Source organism: Podarcis erhardii (assembly GCF_964252035.2).
Source record: "Podarcis erhardii genome assembly, chromosome: 4".
Classification (NCBI taxonomy): domain Eukaryota; kingdom Metazoa; phylum Chordata; class Lepidosauria; order Squamata; family Lacertidae; genus Podarcis; species Podarcis erhardii.
In genome coordinates, this window is record NC_138508.1 from 66,256,263 (window position 1) to 66,280,387 (window position 24,125).

General features: G+C 39.4%; 1 protein-coding gene across 1 annotated transcript in view; it reads right to left on the reverse strand.

Moving 5' to 3' along the window:
• CNKSR2 (connector enhancer of kinase suppressor of Ras 2) overlaps positions 1 to 24,125 on the reverse strand; it is a 163,278-nt gene that overhangs the window by 93,753 nt on the left and 45,400 nt on the right. Inside the window, exons 7-9 of the mRNA XM_081859058.1 lie at positions 23,510 to 23,569; positions 18,551 to 18,619; positions 4,341 to 4,487 (exon numbers count right to left, since the gene is read on the reverse strand). Of these exons, the coding sequence (XP_081715184.1) occupies positions 4,341 to 4,487; positions 18,551 to 18,619; positions 23,510 to 23,569 (276 nt within the window). The remainder of the gene's footprint in view (positions 1 to 4,340; positions 4,488 to 18,550; positions 18,620 to 23,509; positions 23,570 to 24,125) is intronic.

Here is a 24,125-nt window from a genome sequence, read left to right on the forward strand (position 1 = left end):
GTTTACACATCTGGAGCATCCTGGGGGACTGAATTTATAGACACCCAGTGAGACTTTTGCAGTAAAAGTCCCCTTTGCACAAAAAGCCAAGACTTACAACAAAGTGAGAAGGGTGCACTGCTAACACTTGCTACAACTAGAGATGCAAGGAGAAGTCACTCCACCCTGCATGAATAAGCAATGGAGCAGGACCACAAACAATGACGTAGGACTCCCCAACACCCTTTATCTTTCACTTTCCCTGAGATACACAGAGCACTCAAAACACCAATGAATGGAATGTCTTGCCCTACTGCAGCACTAGGGAACATGAAAGCACTTTGAATTGGTCTGGAAACAGACTGGCAACCAGTGCAGCTATTTTAAAACAGAGGTCACACAAGATCTAAACAGAACCCCAGCCAGTAATCTGTCCACTGCATTTTGGACCAATTGAAATTTCTGACTTGTCTTCAAAGGCAGCCTCACATAAATCACATCGCAATAATCCAATTTGGAAGTTACCAGAGTATGGAGTGCTGTGGCCAAGTCATCTCTGTCCAAAACGGCCATAGCTGGTAAACCAGCCAAAGCAGAAAAAGGGGCTCTAGTTACCAAGGCCACCTGAGAACCAGGAACACCCAAAGCTGCAAACATGCTCCTTCCAGAGGCGTGCAACCCCATCCATATCAGGCTGCCTCCCCACCACTCACACATGAAACCCCTTTTCAAGATTCAGCTTCATTTTACTGTCTCACATCCAATCCATTACCACCTCCAGTTATCAGTCAAATATCTCAGCTATCTCTCCTGATTCAGATGGAATAAAAAGGTAAAGGGACTCCCGACCATTAAGTCCAGTTGCGCTCATCTCACTTTACTGGCCGAAGGATCCGGTGTACAGCTTCCGGGTCATGTGGCCAGAATGACCACATGCTGGCAAAACCAGAGCAGAGCACAGAAATGCTGTTTACCTTCCCGCTGGGGTGGTACCTATTTATCTACTTGCACGGGAGTTCACTCCGTCACGGGGATTCAAACCACCGACCTTCTGATCGGCAAGCCCTAGGCTCTGTAGTTTAGACCACAGCGCCACCCGCGTCCCATTTCAGATGGAAAAGAGAGCTGCATATTGATGGTACTGCACCTCAAATCTCCTGATGATGACTCCCAGAGGTGTCAAAAAAGGGATATTTCACACTAGGTGATAGTTGCTTTAAGATTTTTGATTCCAGGTAAGTAAGGAGTACACCACCAGCTTCTTCAAGGCAGGTGGCACCTGCCCTTCTCCAGTGAAGTATTAAACACTTGCTGGACTCACCCAGTAAACTCCCTACAGCTAGCTGTAATAAGCCAATATGGATAAGGGTCAACCCTGCTTTGCAGAGGTCATCCAATATGCTGGCAAGAAATTTTATTACCAAAACCAGTCCTCATCAAACACTGTTATGCAGTTACCACTGTTCAGGTCCAGGCAAGCATCTTGGTCACTGGACTTGATCATGTTTGTTATAGTTGTTACAATTTTGGGGTCCAGGGAGCATGTTACAGAACCAAGGCATTCAGTTCTGGTGAAAACCCACACCCAGTCCCATCTCCACATTCCACAAAGAGGCATTCACTACCTCCTGGACTTAGCCAATTTCTTTCTGCTAGATATTACAGGCCAAGTAGAGCAAGGAATATGTGGTTATGCTTTAGGCCTACTTATCTAAATACTTGTCCATATCCTTTGGTTTCAACAATTCAAAACCATCCAGCAAAAGAAGACTAGATCCTAGGTAGCTTTAATGAACCAGGTAAGCTCCTGAACCAATGGATGAAACTCCTCAGTTGGGTGGTAATAGAGAAGTAGATGCCACCACCATAGGCTTGATAACAAATTCTTATTTGTGTTTGTTCAGATTCACATGTGGTTTTCCACCACTTGCACACAAGTGGTCTCCTTGCCTGCTTCATAGTTCCTGCAACCCCCGGTAAAGGAAACTTTCCTTTTGTTTATACGGCTATTGGCTGTGCTGATTGAGCACAACTTTAGCCCTGGCGATAGCCCTAGTGCAGTGGCTATGAGGAACAGTGAGATCATAGGACTGTCCTGTCCATCAGACAAGAAAGTTTCTGTGCTTAAAAAATATTTATTAATTAGCAAAAATCAAATGGGAGTAACAACAAAAAACATACAGAATGTGTGACCCTTTAATGATAAAGATTGTATTTCTTCAAGGGAAATAGCACAGCAGAGAAACATTTCATTTAGCAAAAATCATTTCAGGTATCAGATTGCTCATATTGAATTAACAGCAGAACCTCAGCAGAACATGACAGTCACAGAATAATTTTAAAACTTCTAAACATGAAATGTTGTATGACTATAGGGACAAATTATAGGTTAGAATCAAAGGGATAATTATGGATAAACATTGAAAAATATATTTGTCTATTTAGAACTACACCATTGTTCACTTACATAAATGGAAACCTTATACACAGAATTAATATTCAGGGATCTTTCCCCCCCCCCAGGCTTCATTGTCTGTTGAAACAGCATTATATAGATTACTAAATTAGTCCAAAGCACTTTTTAAAAGGAGTATTTTCCAGAAGGCAGAATAGTAGGTTCCCCAGCAGCAAACCCATCTTTGATTAAAGTTTACTAGTACTTAGCTTTGTGTGGCATCATTTACATTATTGGAAACTACCAAAACAGAACATCATTCCATCCCCACTACAGTACTTCCAAAAAGGGAAATAACAAGATTGGGAAATGAAACAAATATCACAAAAAGAGGGTGATAAAATATATATTTAAAACCTGGAAATGAAACATATTTTCAAAAAAAAAATGCAGATAATTTCAAGCCAGGAGCTTTGAGAAAAATAATATGCTTATTTCAGTGCTCTGTTAAATAAAAACTATATAGAAGTTATGATTACCAAAACAATACAAAGGGTACGGTCAAATTATGATCCCTGTAAGGAACATGAGGGGGGAATCTAAAAATCATGTATAAATCATGAAATTTCAGTTTGTAAATTTTGTAAAACGTATTAGGAATGCAATGAATATTTTAAACTTGAAAGACAATTTAAGAACATGCATCAGCAAAACACTAAGGAACAGTAATATAACGAAAATACTCTGGATTGTTCCAGAAAAAATCTTTGGCTACTAATTTACTGTCCAAATATAACTATATTTACTTGCAAGTCCCACTGATTTCAAAAAAACAAATTCCACTTAATTATGTTTAGGATTGCTTTGAGACCATAGTACTTTCTGTGTCTAACCACTAATAGCATGCTGCAGTGAAATCAAAGAGTAGTCACAGTTATGGTGCTATGTTATGTACGTCTATGTTATTTACTTGTCTGGAAAGTAAAAGAAACCTAACCAAGGCAGGAAATTACATTTCCACATCTGTGAGAGTTACATTGACATCCACCTGGCTGCACTGCCCAAAGGACCCTGAAAAGCTTCTTACTTTGGCTGCGCTTTACTGAGTTCCAACTCAGGTTCTTTTGCCACACACTCCTCACCCCTACCCCCTTGCTCTGTGTCTAATTATGGGTAGAGGAAGGAAGACCTTGAGGCTCCTGGCATGGAACCTCTATCCACTGTTTCTTTCCCAGCAACAACGAATCAGGGCTCTACCACTTTCTTCATCTACTCTGTAGGTGTGTCTCTTGCTTATATACATTTGAACTGGTGGGGTGGGAGTCTAGAGATGGAGAATGTAGGATTTAACAATGTGGTTAAATCACAGTCTATTCAATTTTTTTTTTTTAAATTAAATCAGGACGTCATACTGTAACAAACTGTTTGGATTTGGATTTGATATCCCGCTTTATCACTACCCTAGGGAGTCTCAAGCGGCTAACAATCTCCTTTCCCTTCCTCCCCCACAACAAACACTCTGTGAGGTGAGTGAGGCTGAGAGACTTCAGAGAAGTGTGACTAGCCCAAGGTCACCCAGCAGCTGCATGCGGAGGAGCGGGGAAGCGGACCTGGTTCACCAGATTACAAGTCCACCGTTCTTAACCACTACACCACACTGGCTCTCCTGTTTAATGTTGCATAGTAACCTATAAACATTATATAGGGTGGAAAGCATATCTAAAGTTTTGTGAAATAGAGCAGATATATGCAGCTGAGGAATACAAGATTGTCTAAATTTTGCAAGCTTGGGATTTAATGTTAACTGAACTCTAGAGAATAAACGTGCAAAGATCATGTCAAAAACCATTGTCAAAGCATACAAGACTAAATCCACATATGCTGCTGAGATGAGGCACAATAAAGCAGCATTGAGATAATCTATAGCTAAAATGATGGTGTATGATTTATGATTAAGCATCATTACCTGCAGAGCAAGGGGCTTCCATCTCATATTTTTCAGTAAAGCTGGTGCTGAGGTAAGCATGCTCTGAGGTCGCTTTTTCAAAGTTAAGATAACACCACTCGGATCCTCTCGTAGTGCATTCACCAAATTTTTCAACTGCCACCCCACCTGGTAACCAGCAAAATTATTACAATAAAATTGAGGTACAATATTCACAGTGTAATCTTCCCTTTTTAATAAGATTAGTAAAATCAACAAAGTTTTAGAAGATTAATTTTTTTAAAATGTCACAGTTTACATCACTGAAACATGCCATCTAAAAATCAGTATTATCAGGATGCAATAAAGTAGGTTATGTGCCATTTAAGCCTAAATAATGAATACTGTACACTGCTGCTGCTGCTCTGCTGCTAAGCTTGTTTGGGCGGTTCTTTTAATTTTTATGTGATCCTTTAATAATTTGTTTGAAACTAGTTATAGTTGAACACTGGAAGATCAAAACATAAAAGAAGCTTATGCATTTAAAGGACTTTAAAGGACACTGCCCTATAGTTTAAAAAATACTAGCATTATTTTAGCTACATATTTCATACTTTATTATTTTCTACAATCAAGCATGCTACTATCCCTCTCCCCCATACTTCATGTGTTGTGCCATTATAAAATTAATTATAAAAAAAATGTTCTTTCAGACTGATCAAAAATTAAGGGCTTATCCAGACTTCCTCTTCTTCCGCTGCTTTCCCCTGGGGAATACTGCTCTTTAGTGCTCAGTTGGGGCAAACAGCAATTGGGTTTTTTGTGGATTGCCATTTGTTCTGATTTAAAGCTAAAGAGCGTTTTTTTCCTGGGAAAGGAGGGGTGCAAGGGGAAAACTCTAGACCAGTGCCTATGCACTGATTAGAAGACCTCTCAGACCTGTGCTTTCTACGCACAGGGCAAGTGCAAGTATGGACGGGTCGTAAGACAACAAAAGCAAAAACACCCCACAATCTGGTCTTGAGTGCATCATAAAACCAAAGTATACTATAAATGCTTCATGCTTTAGCAGTGCAATTCTAAATGGCTCCAAAAATTTCAATGAGCATCAGTAACTACAAACATAAATGTCAATTATTCAAGATCAAGATGTGTGTCGGATATATTAGCATTGAAGTGTAGAAATGCAGTTACAGAAGTCATGGCATTACCTTCATGATGGCATATTAGGCACATATGACAGAACTAATGTTTTTAACTGGCCTATATTATCACCTGAAGCAGCTAATAGTTCTGGCACTGGATGTTCTTCTGACCCCTTCAGTACATATATCCTAAGATGCTTGTATTCTGCTAGTTCCCATCTGTCACCTACCATCTACCAGTTATAGCAATCCTTCCACACCAGTGGCAGAGTGACTAAATTTGCTATGTTAGTCTAATTACGTTCCAGCTCTGGTGAAGATACTTGATTTTTCAAGGGCAAGCGTCCTACACTTCTGGTTTAGTGATAAAATTGGTGCACAGAGAATAGACACAAAACATTTAGGAAGGCTTTTCCTAATTAATGCGACCAAATCCTTAGCTTTAGAAAATGAACAAATAGGTTTAAACAGTTGGTACTATCATATGTACAGAGCAACTTAACTGTTAGCTGTTACTTTTATCCAACAACATCAGGCTAGGGGAATGAGATGCTGCTGCTGATGTCTCCTAAACCATTATGTTAAATGAATAATAGATTGCAGTATATAAAAGGCATCTATTTCACTTCCTTATCCTCTGAGAACTAATCCTCTCAGTCACAATAGGTAAGCAATGCTCATATATTGAGAACAATGTGAGAATTTGAAATAAATACAGATAGCTTATCTAACTTGTTCTCCAAAATGGGAGAAATTTTGAATGTGTAGCAGACCAGTCAGTGAATGTTCCTCCCTTCTCCAACCCATTTGTGTGTCTACCACAATGAAGATGAAATAACTTCTAGACACCCACAGTCAATGGCCAGAAAAATGAAAGCAGAGGCATGGAAATTCAATGTGATGGCAGAAATCAATACAGCAATTATTATGGCCATGGCAAGGATCATTCATCACAAGGACACCACGTTCTGTGGGATCCCCATGGTGACTGGAATGTGTGCTTGTGTACTTGTACACAGAACAATTTTGTTATTGTTTAGCGAATGACATAGCAACAACAAGTGAAGCTTGTCACTTAAACTCCAAATACCTTTGAACAATTCATATAAGCAAGATGCCCAAATGCTGATTATTGGATGTTTCCATTCCAACACAATGAAAAAAAGCATCCAATCAAAAGTGAATTTTATATAAAATTATTTAGCTGCAATAAATTTATTGCAGATATATAATGGTAAAAGTACTAGGAACCTAACCTAAACAGTATATTGTAAGAATAAATTGAAAACTATATCCTGACATGAAACTGCATCTCCATCTCAGACGATCCTTCAACATTTTTCTTAATGATATTCAACAAATATTTCTTATAGTCTGGCACTAATTTGCATTCTTCTTCTTTCATAATTTAATGAGAACTATTATATTAACTATATTCACAGAATTATGCAGTGGACTAAGCAGACTGCATGTATTCGGTCTGAAAAATAAAACCATCAAAAATTCTGCAACAATATGAACCAAATTTGGGGTCCAGAAGGAATTATGCCACATATTTAAATTATACAAATTGGTTACTATTTGTTCTTTTGCATAAAGTATTCTGCTTCATGTGGGGCAAGGATGAAGAACTTCAGATGAGGAGACTGAATGTGTTCCTCCGTTCCTCCTAGATCTTTGGTTTAGCCCCCAGGCTAAACCATAAGACCTGCTCTGCATCTTTCTCAAGTACTTTTGCCTGAAGTTTGTGTGCGTGTGTGTGTGTGTAAACCTCTCATTTCTGTGTACAGTACTTGAAATGTAGCTTACTATACAAAAGAAAGAGTCATATCTGCTGCTCCATCCCCTTTTGTCTCTCGCCTCCCTGCTACGGGCATGAGGCCCCCAGAAGCTTGCCCATAAAAGAAGGTAACCCTCAGGCCGATAAGGCTCCCCATCCCAGCAAAGAAGTACTAGGGTCTAGAACCCTGTCCTTGATCACAGGGAATCCTTCTCAGCTTCTTCTCTCTTGGCTTCAGAGATTTCAATAGGCTTTACTAACTTGGAATCATTGAGTTGGAAGAGACCCAGGGGGTCATTTAGTCCAACCCCCTGTAAAGCAGGATTCTTTTGCCCAAAGTGGGACTCAAACCCACAACCAACATGCTTTCAACCTTATTTTTGCAACTGCAACTGCAGTAATTACAAGATAGTGCAATGTGTAATCATCATCTGGAGTATATACACATTCCCTAAAATAGGGTTGTTTACATGCAATCTCAAGGATGGGTGTACCAAATCACTATACTCTGTGCTATCTTTAGTGTGGGTACTCTTTGAAGAAAGTGACAGAACAGCACGTAAACAGGTTGGTTTGTTAATATGCCTGATGCCAAATACTGTAATATTTAAGTTAATAAATACATCAAGATACTATTACATTGCACTTTGAATAGTGTCTAGCTGATAAACAAGCTTTCCATTCTCTACTACGAATGATGCGCTCTTATGACCTCACAGTGATTTCTCATTTTATTTGAAGCACATTTCTTTGCTCAGGCTCTCTTCTTAGTCTTTGCTCATACCTTTCTGATTTCTACTACAACATTTTACAAAGAAATTATACAGCATAACTACACAAATTGCTTCCTTTAAAACAGAAACAAAAAGTTAAGCCTTTTCCCTCATGTTTTTCCAAGCTCCCCCCGCCTTTCTTTTCATCCTTTGGCTCAGCATCTACATGATGCTAATTGTAATGGTTGTAAGGGGTTACTTGTGCGTAAGTTGCCTTCAATTTCGGTTAGATTGCCTGGCTCACCATGCCTTGGCTGACAGCCCACACTCCGTGGCCGGTCAGTCGCTTGCAGAATCCGTCAGTGGGCGTCTCTTGAACCTCTTCCAGCATAAGAGCTGTTTGACGCCAAGTCTCCTCCTACTTTCCCTGCACGGAACTCGTCTGCGCAAGTAAGGAGAAGGCAGAGGTGTGTCAGCGCTCTCTCCACTCGTCTCTGGTGAAGGGTCTTGGAGCCCTGTCTCCGAATCCTCCATCTCCCTCTCTTCTCTACTGGTGTTACGCTGAATTCCTTCCCCCCTGCTGGTTCCCTCTCCTGCATCGTTTTGGAGCCTTGCCTCCACCCCTCTCTCCAATGTCAGTTCCCTGACATTAATGTTTCAGGGGAAATTAACTTTCTTATATGAATCCTGCCCATATACTATAAGGCTGTAAACAGGAATTATCTAAATAAGGGTTATCTATTTTTCAGTTACCTCATATACCTCCTAGATGCTTAAGTGCTTATTGTTTAGAAAGCGTTATTAATATGACATAGAGCAAGGAACACCCATGCATGCAGGCCTCAATCAGTATGCTAAATCTGCCAGAGTCTGTTAACTAACGGCTATCTATTTTAACCTTTTGTTCTTTAAAGTACATAGTGGACTGAATTGGCTTAAACATTTTGCTGGGTTACATTATGACTTGTGCTCAGCACAACTCTACTGACAGTGGGTAGTGATTTTTGCCTCCTCTCTTCAGCCCAGAACAGTGTGCAAAGTGAAGCTCAGAGCTGCAGAAGGAAGTGGTGGAATTCACTGGATCCTCATTCCCTGTGAAAATGGAAGGAGCCTTTCCATTCATGCAATAACAGGTTTGTATCCAATCCAATTATAAAAATTCCACTCCTCATCTGCAGGAACAGTTATTGAGGAGATAGGAACACATGCCTCACCTCCCAGCAGTGGATTTCCTTCTGCTTACTATGGCGGGGGGGGGGGGGAGAGTGGCAGGAAGGTAATAAAACAAAAGAATTGTAGAATTGGAAGGGTTTCCAAGGGTCGTCTAGTCCAAGCCCAGGCAACGTCCTTTAACTGATATTCCCAGGGATTGAACCTTGAAACTTTGGATTCCAAATATGTGTTCTCTAATGTGACCTATAGTCTTCCCTGAAAAACTACCTAACTTCATTTGTTGATTTGAATGACTATGTCAGTCAAAGGGTGGTTCCACATGGGAGATTACTGCATGATTGATGTTTCTGATGCATGTATGTTTTTGGGAGCTGTCCATATGATATCTTCAGCATCAAAATGTCAGCCCACATTTCTTCTATTTAATCTAGATTTATTCTTTCTGCAGGGGGGCAAGGAAACACTCTTGCCAATGAGCCATTTAAAAATTATGCCCTTGCTCAGAAGTATGCTAAATCTGAGCTAGAAGTTACAGAATCCACTTCAGATAAAGTAGCAGTAAAATCACCATCTTGCAGGATCCATGCATGGGCTCAGTTAAAAATATGAGGACCGGAAACTAGACCCTATTTTTGCAGTTGACCACTGACAGCTTCTTCCCGCATTTGAAGATGGTCCCTTGGCTCCCATTTACATAATGTATGTCACTGAGCAAGCCGAAGATGGAAAAGGAGCCATATAGCAGTTAGGGGATCTGCCTCTTTAAAAACCTGACTTATTGTCCAAATCTTGAAACGTTGCCAAGAAATCAAGGCTTCTCTCAAATCATAGTATCTTGTGGGTATTTAAATCTTCTTTTAAAACTTGCTGATAGAGAGGTTTTTCTACACAAGCATTCATAATCTGTATAATACCCCAGCATTCCAGATATTTTACAGAGCTTTCCATCTAGGGCTTCTTGTTTCTCTACTCCTAACCTTGACCCTGTACCTCTTCACTGCCTGCCCAATTTTTAGCCCACAACAGATTAAAGGTGTGCAAGAATCTTAATCTATACACACATACACACAAACATGAACTTAGTCTTTTCCCAATGAACTGTGCCATTCAAATTTCCCTTTTACACTATTAATGTAACAATGGCAGTGGCAGACATGTAGTAGACCTTTTGACCAAAGATGGCTGATTTGTTTTTTACATAGTTTTTTTCATAAAAAATTTCACAAAAGCATAATAAATTAAATGACTATTTTTGAAAAGACAGACTGAGCATATTTTAGATAGCAAAAGGTGTGTCATCAGAAATATCTAATAATAAATTGTCTAGAAAGGAACATGGAATTGCTGATAAGATTTTCTAGTTTTTCTTCAGTGAAAGATTCGTTTCTGACAAACTCCTTCATTTAGTCTTAGTTATAAGCACATTCTTAGCCAAAATACAATGTTCTCTATTCTGATTATGATAGACAGCGGAGTATACTGCATAAAATTTTGGTAGCTAATTAAAAGAGACATATAATGTTTAAATCACTGCTTACCCTGTCCACATTTATGTAAATAAAAAATGAAGTCAATACATTATCCACTATAAGAACGCCCTACATTGTATTTATGCTGTCTCTAAAATTAAAATTTTAATGTACAATGCAAAACGTAACTCTTTAGATATCTCTGTAGTTGTTAAATTATGGAACCAAACAAATAACAACAATGTAACCATATATGTGCTGACTCAGAAGTAAGCCTCATTGAGTTGAATGAGACTACTCCTCTGTAAGTTTATATAAGATTGCAGCCAAAGACAATTTTTCGGAAGCTCTAGGTGCAATCTATTTTTGTATTATGGTCTATTTAATGTAATTTAATAATGCTCAAAAGCAATACTTTTAAGAATGGATGCAGAGCTTTTAAACACAGTATAATTAATATAAATTTTTATTTATTTATTTGCAAAAGTGCTGCTAAATTATGTGAACTGAAGTAACAGGAGTGTGTGTTAATCATAAAGCCCTGAAGCATGTATTTCTTGAAGACTTCATATGAGTAAGGCTCTCATTTTAAAGGTTTCATAAAAAGCACCTGATTTTAAAAATTAAAAGGAGTACTCAAAACTTACTTAATTTACAACATTCAAATGCAATTTTGTGAATATACTCTAAGAGCAAAAGGTCCTTTTAAGCTGGAAGCTTTACTGACCCAAATGTTTGACTCTGTCAAGTAGTAGGTGGGTGTTACCTCTGACTCAGGATGCATTACTCACGTTACAGTTGATAAGAGGCAGAGCCTGGAATGACAGAGACACAGAAGTTTAGGGTGAAGAGAGTCACAGATTCCAAGTCCTCCTCTTAGGCATGATTGTGAAAAATGCTTGGAGTCGGAAGAGCCTTATATATGAATCATAACTTTAAACTGATCAATAACTTAATTCTGAAAGTATAATAGCTATTTTAATAATCATATAATTGTTTTCCTTTTACAAAGCCCCCTGTATTTATACACTTAAGATCCTAAACTTCTTTACTTGGAAATCCTATCAATAGCTTTCACTTTCAGATGATTATGCTTAGGCTTATTATTATGATTAAGCCTTCAGACCATGTCTTCAAATCACTTGTAAATCTTTTAAACAGGGTTAACTTTAATCACTTAGGGATCAGATGTTCTGTTTGAGGGCCTAGTGAAAGGGGAAATGGAGAGCAGCAATTTTTATAAAATAAATGAATCCCCATTTAAAAAATGTTCTGGTCATAGCCCAGGCAATAATGGGCCAGATTCAAAGACCCTCAAAATTAGCCCAAATATACTTAAAACCTGTGATGTTTTTTCTTTCCCCCACAAGCGATTGTAACTTATTTTTAAATAGAATATATATTCAAAAACTGTTTGTGATACAAAGTGGGCTTAACTGTTCAAAGAAGAAATTGGGGAGAGGAGAGGCACACCTCTTCTAGGATCTACTGGTCTTATGGGACTGAAGTAGGCTTTTGAAATATAGCCAGTATTTAATTCCTCAAAATGGCTTGCGCTTATTCAGGAGGAATGTTATCTTTCTGAGGATGGCAGAATACAATGCTTCATCACAAACTACTCTGAGAACACCCTAGTTTCAAAAGTGGTTTATATAAGACTGCTGTTTGAAAAGCACTAAATAGAAAGCATCAATGGAGATGTAGAACTAGTTGTTTTGATTTGATACATTGTAACCTATAGTTACTCCCTGGTAACTAGGCAAAACAAGCTACAACATTCATCCTAAATTTTGGACATTTTGATTTTATTTTTCCTCCTGCTAACACTCTGCACTTTGTGTAGGCATTTTGCCTGAAGAAGAGTGCTGGAGAGCTTGAAAGCTTGCCTCAATTTTGTGACGTTTTGGTTAGTCCTACTAACCAACTGCGTTGTCAACTGTGGGTTTTTGTTTGTTTTTCTTACAGACCAACATATCCACCTTTCTGTTTTAGTACAAGTCATTACAGACTGCCCTGAGCTGCTGAGCTAGTGGAGAATTACATTCTTCACTATAATAACTAAGTGGACCTCTGAGACAGAATGTAAATTTCATAATAATGATAATGATGCAAGGATGACTAGGTCACCCATCTGTTCAGTATTAATTATTTTATACTGTTCTTTCCCTTGTGCCAGTACCACCTGCACTGAAAGAATCAAACTGTTTACTAAGATGGGATGAGAGAACACTGACACACACACACACAGTGTGTGTGTGTGTGTGCGCGCGCGCGCGCACGCTATAGTAACAGGTATCTATAAACTAAGGTTACTTGAACTTAGTCCCCACCCCCAGCTCCTGGGGGCTAAGCCCCTGAATATTTTGGGGATGGGGGCCTGCCTCCCATGTCCAAAAAAAACACAGAGGTGAAGCACAATGCTCCAGTGGCCAGCTCCTTCTCCTCCTCCTGCCAGGGACAGGAAGAAGGGTTTAAGCAACCTTCCGCCAGTGGCAGCACCAGGAAGAGGAGGAGGAGGAGCCGTGTAGCCATGCATCTGCCACATTCAGTTCCACGCACAGATACTCCCAACATCCTGATATCACATGTGCAACCACTGCTCCCCGCCCCCTCAAATCACCCTCACACACCGACGCTTCTCCTTGAACTTGGCACAAAAGAATGGATGATTCTGCTTTTTCTGAACTGTGATCATTCATATCTAGAGCTGTCATGGTTTATTCCTTTACAAGACTAGGCTTATATCTACAACTAGGCCTAGTTTGTTCCGTGCAGGAAGACCTCTAATGGAAATTGCCTTTGAGCAATAAGACCCTTGAGTAATTGGACTACAAAAATAGCCATTTTAGTGGGACTAGGAAACATAAAGTATTTTGTATCAGTATGGACAAAACAAGTTGCTGGGGAAGAGTGAAAACAAAGGTGGAAAGGGACTCTAAAGTTACAAAAAATGGATAACTCCGTGTATCCTAGTTCTGAACTCCTTGAAGGAACTGCAATTCCTTATGAACCTATCAGAATGTATTCTGCAACAGTTCATGCTACCATGTTTTTCCTCTAGAAACTTCTTTATTTTTTAAAACAACGTATTTTAATTAGAAATGTGACTTATGGCTCATGGCACCTTTTGGTATCAGAAAAGAGGTCTGGAGGACCACATTCAGTCCCCAGGCCTGGAGTTCCCCATCCGAATTCAGGATGATATCCAACATTAGTCATCCTCAGATTAATCAATCCACTGTAATAAGTGTTAAGTATCTTAAGTGCTTTGTTTTTCATCGGTCTACTCTGAGAATGACTTAGTTGGATCTCACCTTCAGTTGTTTTACTTGGTTGAACAAAAGGGTATCAGTGAACAATCCAACATGCAATGTATGCAGTTTTATTTAATTTAATAAGGGCAGGCAGGAAATGTTCCAGCAAATACAGATTGTAGCCCAAAGTCCACTGAGTTCAGCAAATATTTTGATGACTGTTTCTTCAACTGTTGTTGCTGCAGATTGCATTGTTTCATAGTAAACTGAAGTCTGAATTAGCTATAACATTGTTACAGCATAATCAATGCGAGATTCATAAATTTTCTAATATTAATTTGTATACTTGGAGGTTGTTTGCACTGCCACACCATCATTAATTCATAGTAATAAGCAGAAAAACTAATTTTTGTATTGTTGCATACTATTACTGCATTAAACTAAATTATACACAATTGACAGAATATATCTTAGCTATGTATTACATGGAAATTATTTTATAATTAGGCAGAACTTTAACTAATTCAAGTGTATAAAATCTTCCAATTCATTCAACTGCATATCTGGAACTGCAAGAAAAAAAGCAAATATCTACTATGACCTCTTGCATGCTAACAAGAATCAACTAGCTAATTCCTTGATGCATCCATAGTTTTTAGGCAGAACCAATATTCAGAACTAATGATAAGCGTTTTACACTGCACTTTTCCTAAGGGCTACACAAGTGGTTCACATACATTGTCAGTGATCCTCAGAAAACACTGAAGGCAAGCCATTAGTATTATCCTGATGTAACAGATAAGGATAGCTGAGATAGAGGCTCACTTAGGAATACCAAGTGAGCTGAAGACTAAACTGGAAACTTCCAACTGAAAGCTTACGCTCTCAACCATTACGCCACATTCAGCATATACAAACTGATGCACAGTTTGCAATTGTGTGCAATTCCGAAAACCTATAGTACAGCTATACAAGGTATCAAACTATTTGTAGTGCAAAATTGACACTGGAATTAATCCTTAGCATTTGTATCTAAACTGATATCATTCCCTTGGCAGCAAAAGAAGAAGGATTTATTGTAAGAATAATCTCACTGCCATTATAAACAAGAGCACTGACTTAGGGGCCTATTAGCCTCCTGGCCAATGGATCTTCAAGTTAATACTACTGCAGGGACTCGGTGCTACAGCAGCTTCTCCCCAGTACTGCTTGAATTGCACTGGCTTGGGGGCTGGAAATGGGCTATATACAAGGCAGGTGGAGGGAGAAGTATTCTAAGTCTGAATCGCTCAGACCTGCTCCTGCCCTTACATGTTGGCATAATGCTATGTTAGTGACAGAGATGGTGCAAGTCAAAGAAGCAAAGCAAAACCTCTACTGAGAGCAAGGCAGAGCCAAAATATATTGCCCCCTCACTTCCTTCTGCTTTGTCCACACCATCACAATAGTGTATAGAATTGCAACCAACTCTGCACTCAATCATAACAAATCCACAACATAATATAAATCCTTAAAAACAGATTCCACAGCTCAGATGACCAGACACTTGGTATCACATCTAGCCTCATGTCATATACCCTTGGAGGGAACTTTGGTGATTGGCTCTATGATAAAATATTACACTTTATACAAACAGCCTGGTTTCAGAACAAATAAAGGAAGAACACACTATTAATGCTACTTATCTCAGACCCCTTACAAGTACTCTGCTGCAGGATCATCTCCCTTCCACAGCAGGAACTTCTGCTCTATTACGCCAGCTGAGGATACAAGAATACATCCCACATAGATAAGCAAAGGTGGTGGGAAGAGAGAAACTATTTATCTGATTGTGACTGCAGCATATATCTCCCCATGTCTCCAATATTGTCAACAATAATTTAGTTAAATTGTGTGGCATAATCAATGCTTCCTGACTCATCAGCCAGCAGCAATGTTTCCACACAGGTCACCAAAAACATCCATTCTTCAGAAAGGGGATTGGCTAGAGGTTATCAGCCTTCGAAAATTGATAAATGCCAGGCACTCCTCTTCAATAATTGTATGGCTACTCAAAACCTAATGTACCCTTTTGCATTTCGGGAGAACAGCCTGGTCACATGGAGCAGAACAAACAGACACTGAGCAAAGTTTTATACTACTGCTCCCTACAGCGTAGGAACAATTGTAGTTTTAGTGATGAGTCTCTCCCAACCTCCCCAACACAGGAAGTATTTCAAGTAGGAACACGGATGAGTGCATAGGTGGCAGCTCTCTCTCATTGATGCTCACCAACCTCTACAGACTACATGTTGCAGCTACCGACCATTACTATCACTCTTGGGTCTTGTTGCAGTCCTCCCAACAGCCTTAAAGACATTCCCCTCTCCCAATACTATAAAGAGCACAAATGAGCATAGCCCTGAGGCAGCTGCTGCTTACTAAATCAACTCTGAAGCAATACCCAATAGAGGGCTTTGTCCAGATGTAAATAACAGCTTCAAAGGAGCAATATCTTGTCAGACCACATCAGGGAAAGAAAGGGTTGTACATGTAAGTGCAAATAGGCATTTAATATACATCTAGTTTGGTCCTTGGGGACTGCATATGCTTTCAAGTGTGCAATGTGGGAGACTTTCTCCCAGCTTTTCTAGTGGGCCATAACTCGGAGGTACAGTATATCCTTGGCATCTCCAGGTAGGGCTGGGAGAGAGAACCTTGCAAGAAACCCTGGAGAGCTATTGTACTACTTGGGCCAACAGCCTAAGGACTTCCTATGTTCTTCATAGAACACGTCCTACATTTGACACATATGCTGTTCCACAGAGCTAGGACTAGTCAGACAATCTAGTCCCGGTTGAATCTGTAGATTGGTAGCTGTTGTTGAGTACCTGGAAGCTGCTTTAGGGAATGTGTAGTGTGGGTGTGGGGCTTAGACCTGTAAGCTTCTCCACTTTTGCATCTAACATGAAAGTTAATACCAGGCATGCAAAAGGTGAGCTTGGTGTTGGTGGGGCCCAAACATGTCTTTCTCATACAGATAGGTAGCCGTGTTGGTCTGCCATAGTCAAAACAAAACAAATTCCTTCCAGTAGCACCTTAAAGACCAACTAAGTCAGTTCTTGGTATGAGCTTTCGTGTGCATGCACACTTCTTCAGATACCAAGAAGAAGTATCTGAAGAAGTATCTGAAGAAGTGTGCATGCACACGAAAGCTCATACCAAGAACTGACTTAGTTGGTCTTTAAGGTGCTACTGGAAGGAATTTGTTTTGTTATGTCTTTCTCATATTGCCAATTGGGGTGCAATGAGTGACAATCCCAGAATCTATCCCATACCCTTCCTAATCTAGGTTTTTGCACCATTTAGACTGTGTAAAGAAATCCCTACAGGAAAAAATTACATGTGACACATGGGGGGGAGGGAAATTAACAGACAGGAAGGGGACCACAGTGCATGGGAAGAGTGCTTAATCCTTCCATTCCCGACCGTGAACCCAACAAAAATTGCACAGCCTGTGTAGCTATGAAAGCTGTCCTATGGCAGTCTCATCCTATGATGCTCCAGAATTACTCTTAAGGATAGCAATTGCTACAAATATTACTTTCCCTGTACAGTTTTACTGTACTTATGATCTGTCCTGATCACTGTTGTGTTCCGATGGGGCACATTTGGTAAGCCTGTGGCCTTTAACAAGTGTCAAGCTTTTTATGTGGCAGACTATGCCCTTTGGACCTCCTTGTCAATAGAGGCTTAGCAGGAGTCATACCTTGTTTTTAGATGTCTTCTAAAAACTCTCTTCAGACACACTTTCAACCTAAGCTCTTACTAATGTGTTTGATGTTTTAATTATTTTTAGTGTAACACTGTCTTTTCAGTTCTTATACTGCCTTGTGATATTTTCATATTAAAGTGCAGTTTAAAATTATGTGAATATAAATAAATAAGGCACTTCAGAATAAAATATTCTAAATTATAGAATATTAAATGTGAGTAAATGTATTGAACTCATGCTATACTAAAGCAATGTGTAAATGACCAAAAGAGAGAGGAAATGGTTTAACCTGTGTTAACTCCAGAGAGATACCTGTTTGATACACAGGTTTCTTGTTTAGCATTCCAGCCAGCTGAAATAGGAGTCCTATAGTCTTGCTCAGGCCTCATGGAGAATGAGTTTGAAGGGGTGAGAAAAGCAAATGGACAACCCACTGAGTAACGTAGTAAGAGATGGGATGGCTCTCAGCCGCAAACATTAGCATTTTATAATTTTTTTATGGGATTCATCCACCCCACCCCTAATCCAGAATAAGGATCAGATTAATTCCCTCTTCTTCCCACTTCACTCACTCGGCTGAGACTTCAACATTTTGTATGTTTTCGAAGCTCACAGATCCTTGAGAGGGCTATTTACAACCCTAGCCTTTAATTTACACTTCTGTGTATCTATGCAGGCCATTAAGTATGAAGAAACCACTACCTTATTTTTTGTGGCTCTGCTTTGTTTCCAAACCAATAGGCATTCAACCACCTAAATTTGCTATTGGTAAATATTATGAGAAACTGGTAGTCTTACACACATTTCGCTTCCACACTACTTATTTTTTAGAATACATAAAAATTACAGAGTCTTTTTAAAATCTCTCATGCAAAAGCTACTAAAACCAGTAAAACAACACATTTTAACATGTGTTGCTGATACACCATCATCTTCAAGTGATACAGAATTCAATCATACCTACCACAGTTTGGTGGTTAACTTGGATCACTTCATCTCCAGCATGGATTTTCTTACATCGATCTGCAGGTGACTGAATTTAAAATAAAAGAGATGATAAAGAATACAATCCTTACTGGCTATCATCTCTCCTTTCGCAAAAGCAAGATTATTAAGCTATGCACTCTGTGTTAGTTCTCTATACTGTATTTATGTTTTCTAGGAAGTTAAATATTTCTCTTTTTCAACGCTACAGTCCTGGCAACATATAGAAGGCTTCAACTGGAACAAGTTATTTGCACAGACGACAGCTCAGTGAGCTACTATGGCAATAATATGGGAGTGCTCTAAGGCCCTTTGAGTGTACTGGGTGTTTTGAACTTGTGATGGGACAACACCAGACTTCCTCAGTGAGCCTTAAACGTCTAGAAGAGGACATAATCTGGATCAAATAACTCAGTGTTATTCCTCACTGAGGAATCGTGGATTGGACTACAAGCCTCCCTTTCCCAGTTATAAATGAGACATGCAGCATTACTTCAAGCCAGAGAGGCACACTTCATGTAGCTTTTTCCTCAAGATGAATGGATGGGGGCAGTACTCCCTATTGCTACCAGATACAACCTCCCTCATTTTCCTTGAGGGGGGCTGCAAGACAAGGAGAGGAAATACAAACACACTGAGTTTTGTGTGTCCACTGAGTACTCACAAAATCTCTAGAAGGGTTTTGTGATCCAAGCAGGGTAGTGTTCAACTATTCTGACAAGATGCCCCCCAAACAGCTTCTCTGCCATTACTGATCTTTCCTTAGACTGCATGGTGTGTGTTTATGGGTGTTGAAAGTCCTGGTGCACTCTTAATTCAGGTCCGATATAGAGGGCACCCATGAGTACTGAAAGTGTTCCCTAGAACATGCATCCTGAATCATTCAAAACAACAGGAATTTTACAAAGATCCTTGAGCTCATAAATTAACACAGAAATGGTTCCCTGAATGTGGTAAGTCTGAAAACCACTCATGTAGAACATTCAGTGACTTAAAAACAAAACTCTTCTACAAGATAATGACCCTGACTGCTGTGCAGTTGAGGCTTTTAAGCACTCAGCGGATCAGCCCCTCATGAGAACCATGGGATCTTTCAAGGGTGCCATGAGAGGTTGACTCCTCCCTTGCTGCTCCAGGTCTGCTGTGCCACTGGACAAAGGTGCTCTGTGTGAAAGGGCACAAAGAGTGGTGATCCATGGAATACACAAAATGTCCCAAATTCTCACCTAACTGCAATAGTTTTTAAGATAATCACATAATATATTTTCCCCTGAAGTTTAATAAATCATTTTCCAGTGCAAGTAAACACAGACACTCGTTTCTCTTCACTACAGAAAATCCAGAACACCAGGAGTTCAATTTAAGTACTATGATCAGAAGGCATTTATATCAATTCCTACTTCTGTCCTCTGGAAGTTGGAAGATTTCTAAAAATGCAGTGATAATATAAAACACTGTGGATAGCAACTGGGCAAAAGTTAAACATTTTAAATCAATGCAGCTTAAGCTCAGGATGGACTGACTCAGAAGGATTCAGATCAAAATCCAGAGAAAATGAAGCATTCCCATGACGAATTGAAATGAACGGGACTAAAGCATGCAGTAGGGTTCTAACTTCTAAAAATGGTGGGGATATCACACAGTTAGAGAAAACTTAGTCCATTATTTGTACAAGTTTTACTCAATCTGCACTGAGTAAAACCAGTAGTTCTGAACAAACAAGACACTTTTTATTTTCAAATTATGCATGCAAGTAAAGCATCAAAGAAGAGGCATTACAACCTGCGTGAGAAAGAAGTGGGATATATCTTCTAAAATGGCACATGCCACACACAGCAAAAACTAAATGTAAGGCTGGACACTGTTATGATCTATGTCGTTTGCAACGCTCAAACCCTCTAGTGAGATTACCACCACTAGATTCAAGTTGTTTGAATGCTTCACAATATTACAACTGATCTTAAAATCTAGTAACATACATTGGCTATTATTTTGCCAATACAGCACACTGTAGTCACACTTATTCTAGTCCCATTGGAGATCCCAGGATCATGGTTTAGTTTCAGTTTGTGTGATCAGTTTCAGTTGTTGCAGCCTGATGACATGGATAGGAGCCTGAAAGTGAGGGTGACTATATGCTGTCTCGATCCTTGCCCATCAAGGCTAATAAAATATGGTAGGAGTAGACTGACTTGATTGATGCAGGGAGTGGTTGTTTCTTTATAGAAGGGAGTTATCCCCACTTCCTGGAAAGGGCCTATGGAAAGGCGTCTCTTGAAAAAGCCCTCCCTGGATCCAGGGATTTTAGAAAACTACTGTCGAATCTCTAATTCTCCCTTCTTGGCCATGAGGTAGGCTCTGCTTCACCTATTTTTATGGATGTGTTGTTTTTTAGATTTTTATTCACCCACCACTGGGAGCTGTCATGCAGGGATGTGGGCAAAGTACCATTTGTATGCTGATAACATGCAGCTTTATCTATTCCATCTGAATCAGGACAGGCTGTGAAAGTGTTGGATCGGTGTCTGAAAGCAGTGAAGAGCTGGATGGGAGCCAGTAAACTGAGGTTGAATACTGTTAAGAAGGAGGTGCTATAGTAGGTGGTTCCTGTGTCTGGGAATTAGGTACATCATCGGGTCTGGGAGGGATTGCGCTCTCCCTCAAAAAGAAATTTTGAGTACTGGAAGTACTAATGGAGTAGAATTCAATGTCACAATATTACAAATGTTCCATCTGTTCAAGTATATCAGATTACCAGATAGAGCAATTCCCTCCCCTGCCTCTGCACACCGTTCTGAGGGTTCTCCTCACCACCACCATCCTGGAGCCAATAATGGAAAGGGAGAGGGAGGAAAGCCTCATGCTGCAAGTGGTTTGGCACGTGAATCCCAGCTTGCCACTGGGGTCTCAAGTGGCTTCTGTGGCCAGGAGAATTATGCCCATTTTGGGATAAACTGCCATCTACAGTTGTTCCTGGACTAGAATAGTCTGGTTCCAGTTGTCCATGCTCAAGCGACCTCCTATTTAAACTACTGCAATGGGCTGAATGTGGGGCTGCTCTTGAAGAAGCTCAAAGCAGAATAATCACATTGAATTTAATTAGACTGCAGTGTAATGATATCTATTAAGGCAAACTAGAAACCACTTTACATTTCCTCCAAATATAACTTAGCCCTTATGGAATAAATGCTTTTAATATTTATAAAACAAGGCAAGTAGTACTATATATTATGGATTTTTTTCAATTATTTTGCTCTGAGCACTAAATATTAAATACCACCAACAGCATCAATCTATGGACTCGTTCTAAAAATGTATTATCAATATCTGTGCAGATGTTTTATTAAGTGACAAATTATGTTGAGAACAATACATGGACAGTATTACTATTATATTGATACCGGTCACAGTTCAAATAAATTATGTTTACACATATGGGAGATTATTCAGTTTAACCATATTATTATTATTCAGTTTGACAATGGAAACTGCTTCAGCAGAACTATGGAAGGCTGTAATTGTTCATATTGTTCTGCTCCACACACATTAGTAACTCACTTATAGCCTCAACTAAATTTGCAAGAACTCAGACCTATCACTGTGATTAGTCATGTTGATTAGATAAAGGGACTGATCAGAGGATCTTGTTAGTCACTGTGATGTGACTTTCATCCCAACAGAAGCTTCAATCAAGGCAGTTTCAATGAAGTTTTTACTATAGAGAAGCAAGGCAATTGTGTGAGCATGCATGCCAAACTGACACAGGATGGAGTGTGTTACTAGTTTACTGACATGCACATTAAGGACCAGGAATGCAAAGCGTTGCAGCATTTTGGTGGTGGGCTGTGCCCCTAACCTACAGTAGAACACCTGTTGGAAACCCTCATGTATTTTCCTGTGGGAAACTGTAGTGGCAGGAGCTTTCCAACTACAGTGGTACCTCGGGTTACAGACACTTCAGGTTACAGATTTCTCTAACCCAGAAATAGTACCTCGGGTTAAGAACTTTGCTTCAGGATGAGAACAGAAATTGTGCAGCAGCGGTGCAGCAGCAGCGGGAGGCCCTATTAGCTAAAGTGGTGCTTCAGGTTAAGAACAGTTTCAGGTTAAAACCGGACCTCCAGAATGAATTAAGTTCTTAACATGAGGTACCACTGTATAGTAAACAATGTACAAACACTACTATTGGTGACTTGAAGTTTAACTCCACTTCTGGTGGAGTATGGGAAGAAGAATTCTATGGTTGATTTAAGAATGTCATTGGAAATTCTATTTTCAGATATTTTCAGCAGTTTGAGTTTCCTTCATAAGAAGGTGACTTCTGTCCTTTAGAGGAACCTAGAGAATACCTCTCATACAACACAAACGAATAAGCATAAGTCTGGAAATGGCTACTATATGTGTAGAGGTGAATGTCTGCAAGAGAGACCACCCTTTCTCAAACTCTCATTAGTTGGTACAATGAGTTCGAGTCTGGTGACATTACATCTATTTTTATAAACAAAGAAGACATGAAGGAGTGTGTGTGCTGCTTAGATGAGATATTAACTTATCAGCTTTTAATATTATTGATTTCCAGTAAAAAACAGCAACACATTATTAGATAGGAAATGTGTTTACTGCACCACAGCAAACTACAGCACAAAATCCTATGTGAATTAAGACAAATTTCCTTTAATTCATGACAAGGTATGACGGTGATATACTTTTTCCTCCCTAGAACAAAGTCCAGTTTATATGCATTACTGAAGCTAACTTTCTCACAACTCTAGCCCAAGCTCTTTCAAGCTGTTCTCCCACGTGCACCCCTTCCTTCCCCAAACATGCTCTTGATCCTTTGCAGTTAATACACACGTACGCAAGCAAAAGGGGAATCATAATCCAAAGTTTAGATTACAAATATGTTCCAGACTGCAGCAAATTTGATAACAATACTTACATTTTCTGTTGTTCCAGTAATTACATGAAGACCATCATATGTAGATTTAATGTACATACCCTAAGAAAAAGACATCATGGGAAAAAAATTGTAAAGTTCTTGCAAACTACTGCCATCCAATATAAACGTCTCACCCATCTAACATCTCTCTAACACATTTGAGTAATACCACTAGCACATGCCACTGGAATACCAAGTGTTTCTATCAGAAGAAAGTACATGTAAACTCCTTTTATTTGATGCGGCAGGTGTCTCTAGGTGCAACTCATTTGTATGTAATGGTTCGCAATGTGGATTGAGGTGTCTTCATAGCACTGCAAAAATATTGTAGTGACATGGGGGAAAATCCCAATCCACATGGCAAAACTGAAATGAACTATATGTCAGTGGAGCTATTTAAGGTGGGAACAATTTCATATTCACTGATCTCAAGTGTAAGGTTATAATATGAACATAACCAGAGAAAGTGTCCATTTTATAAGTAAAATCTATTATAAACACTAAACACAATCCCTTGAAAAAGGCAAAACCAGAGCAGTATTGAATCAAAGCACATCCTATGCATAGTGCATACAGATTTACATCGTGAACTGTAAAATCTGGGGGGGGGGGTCAC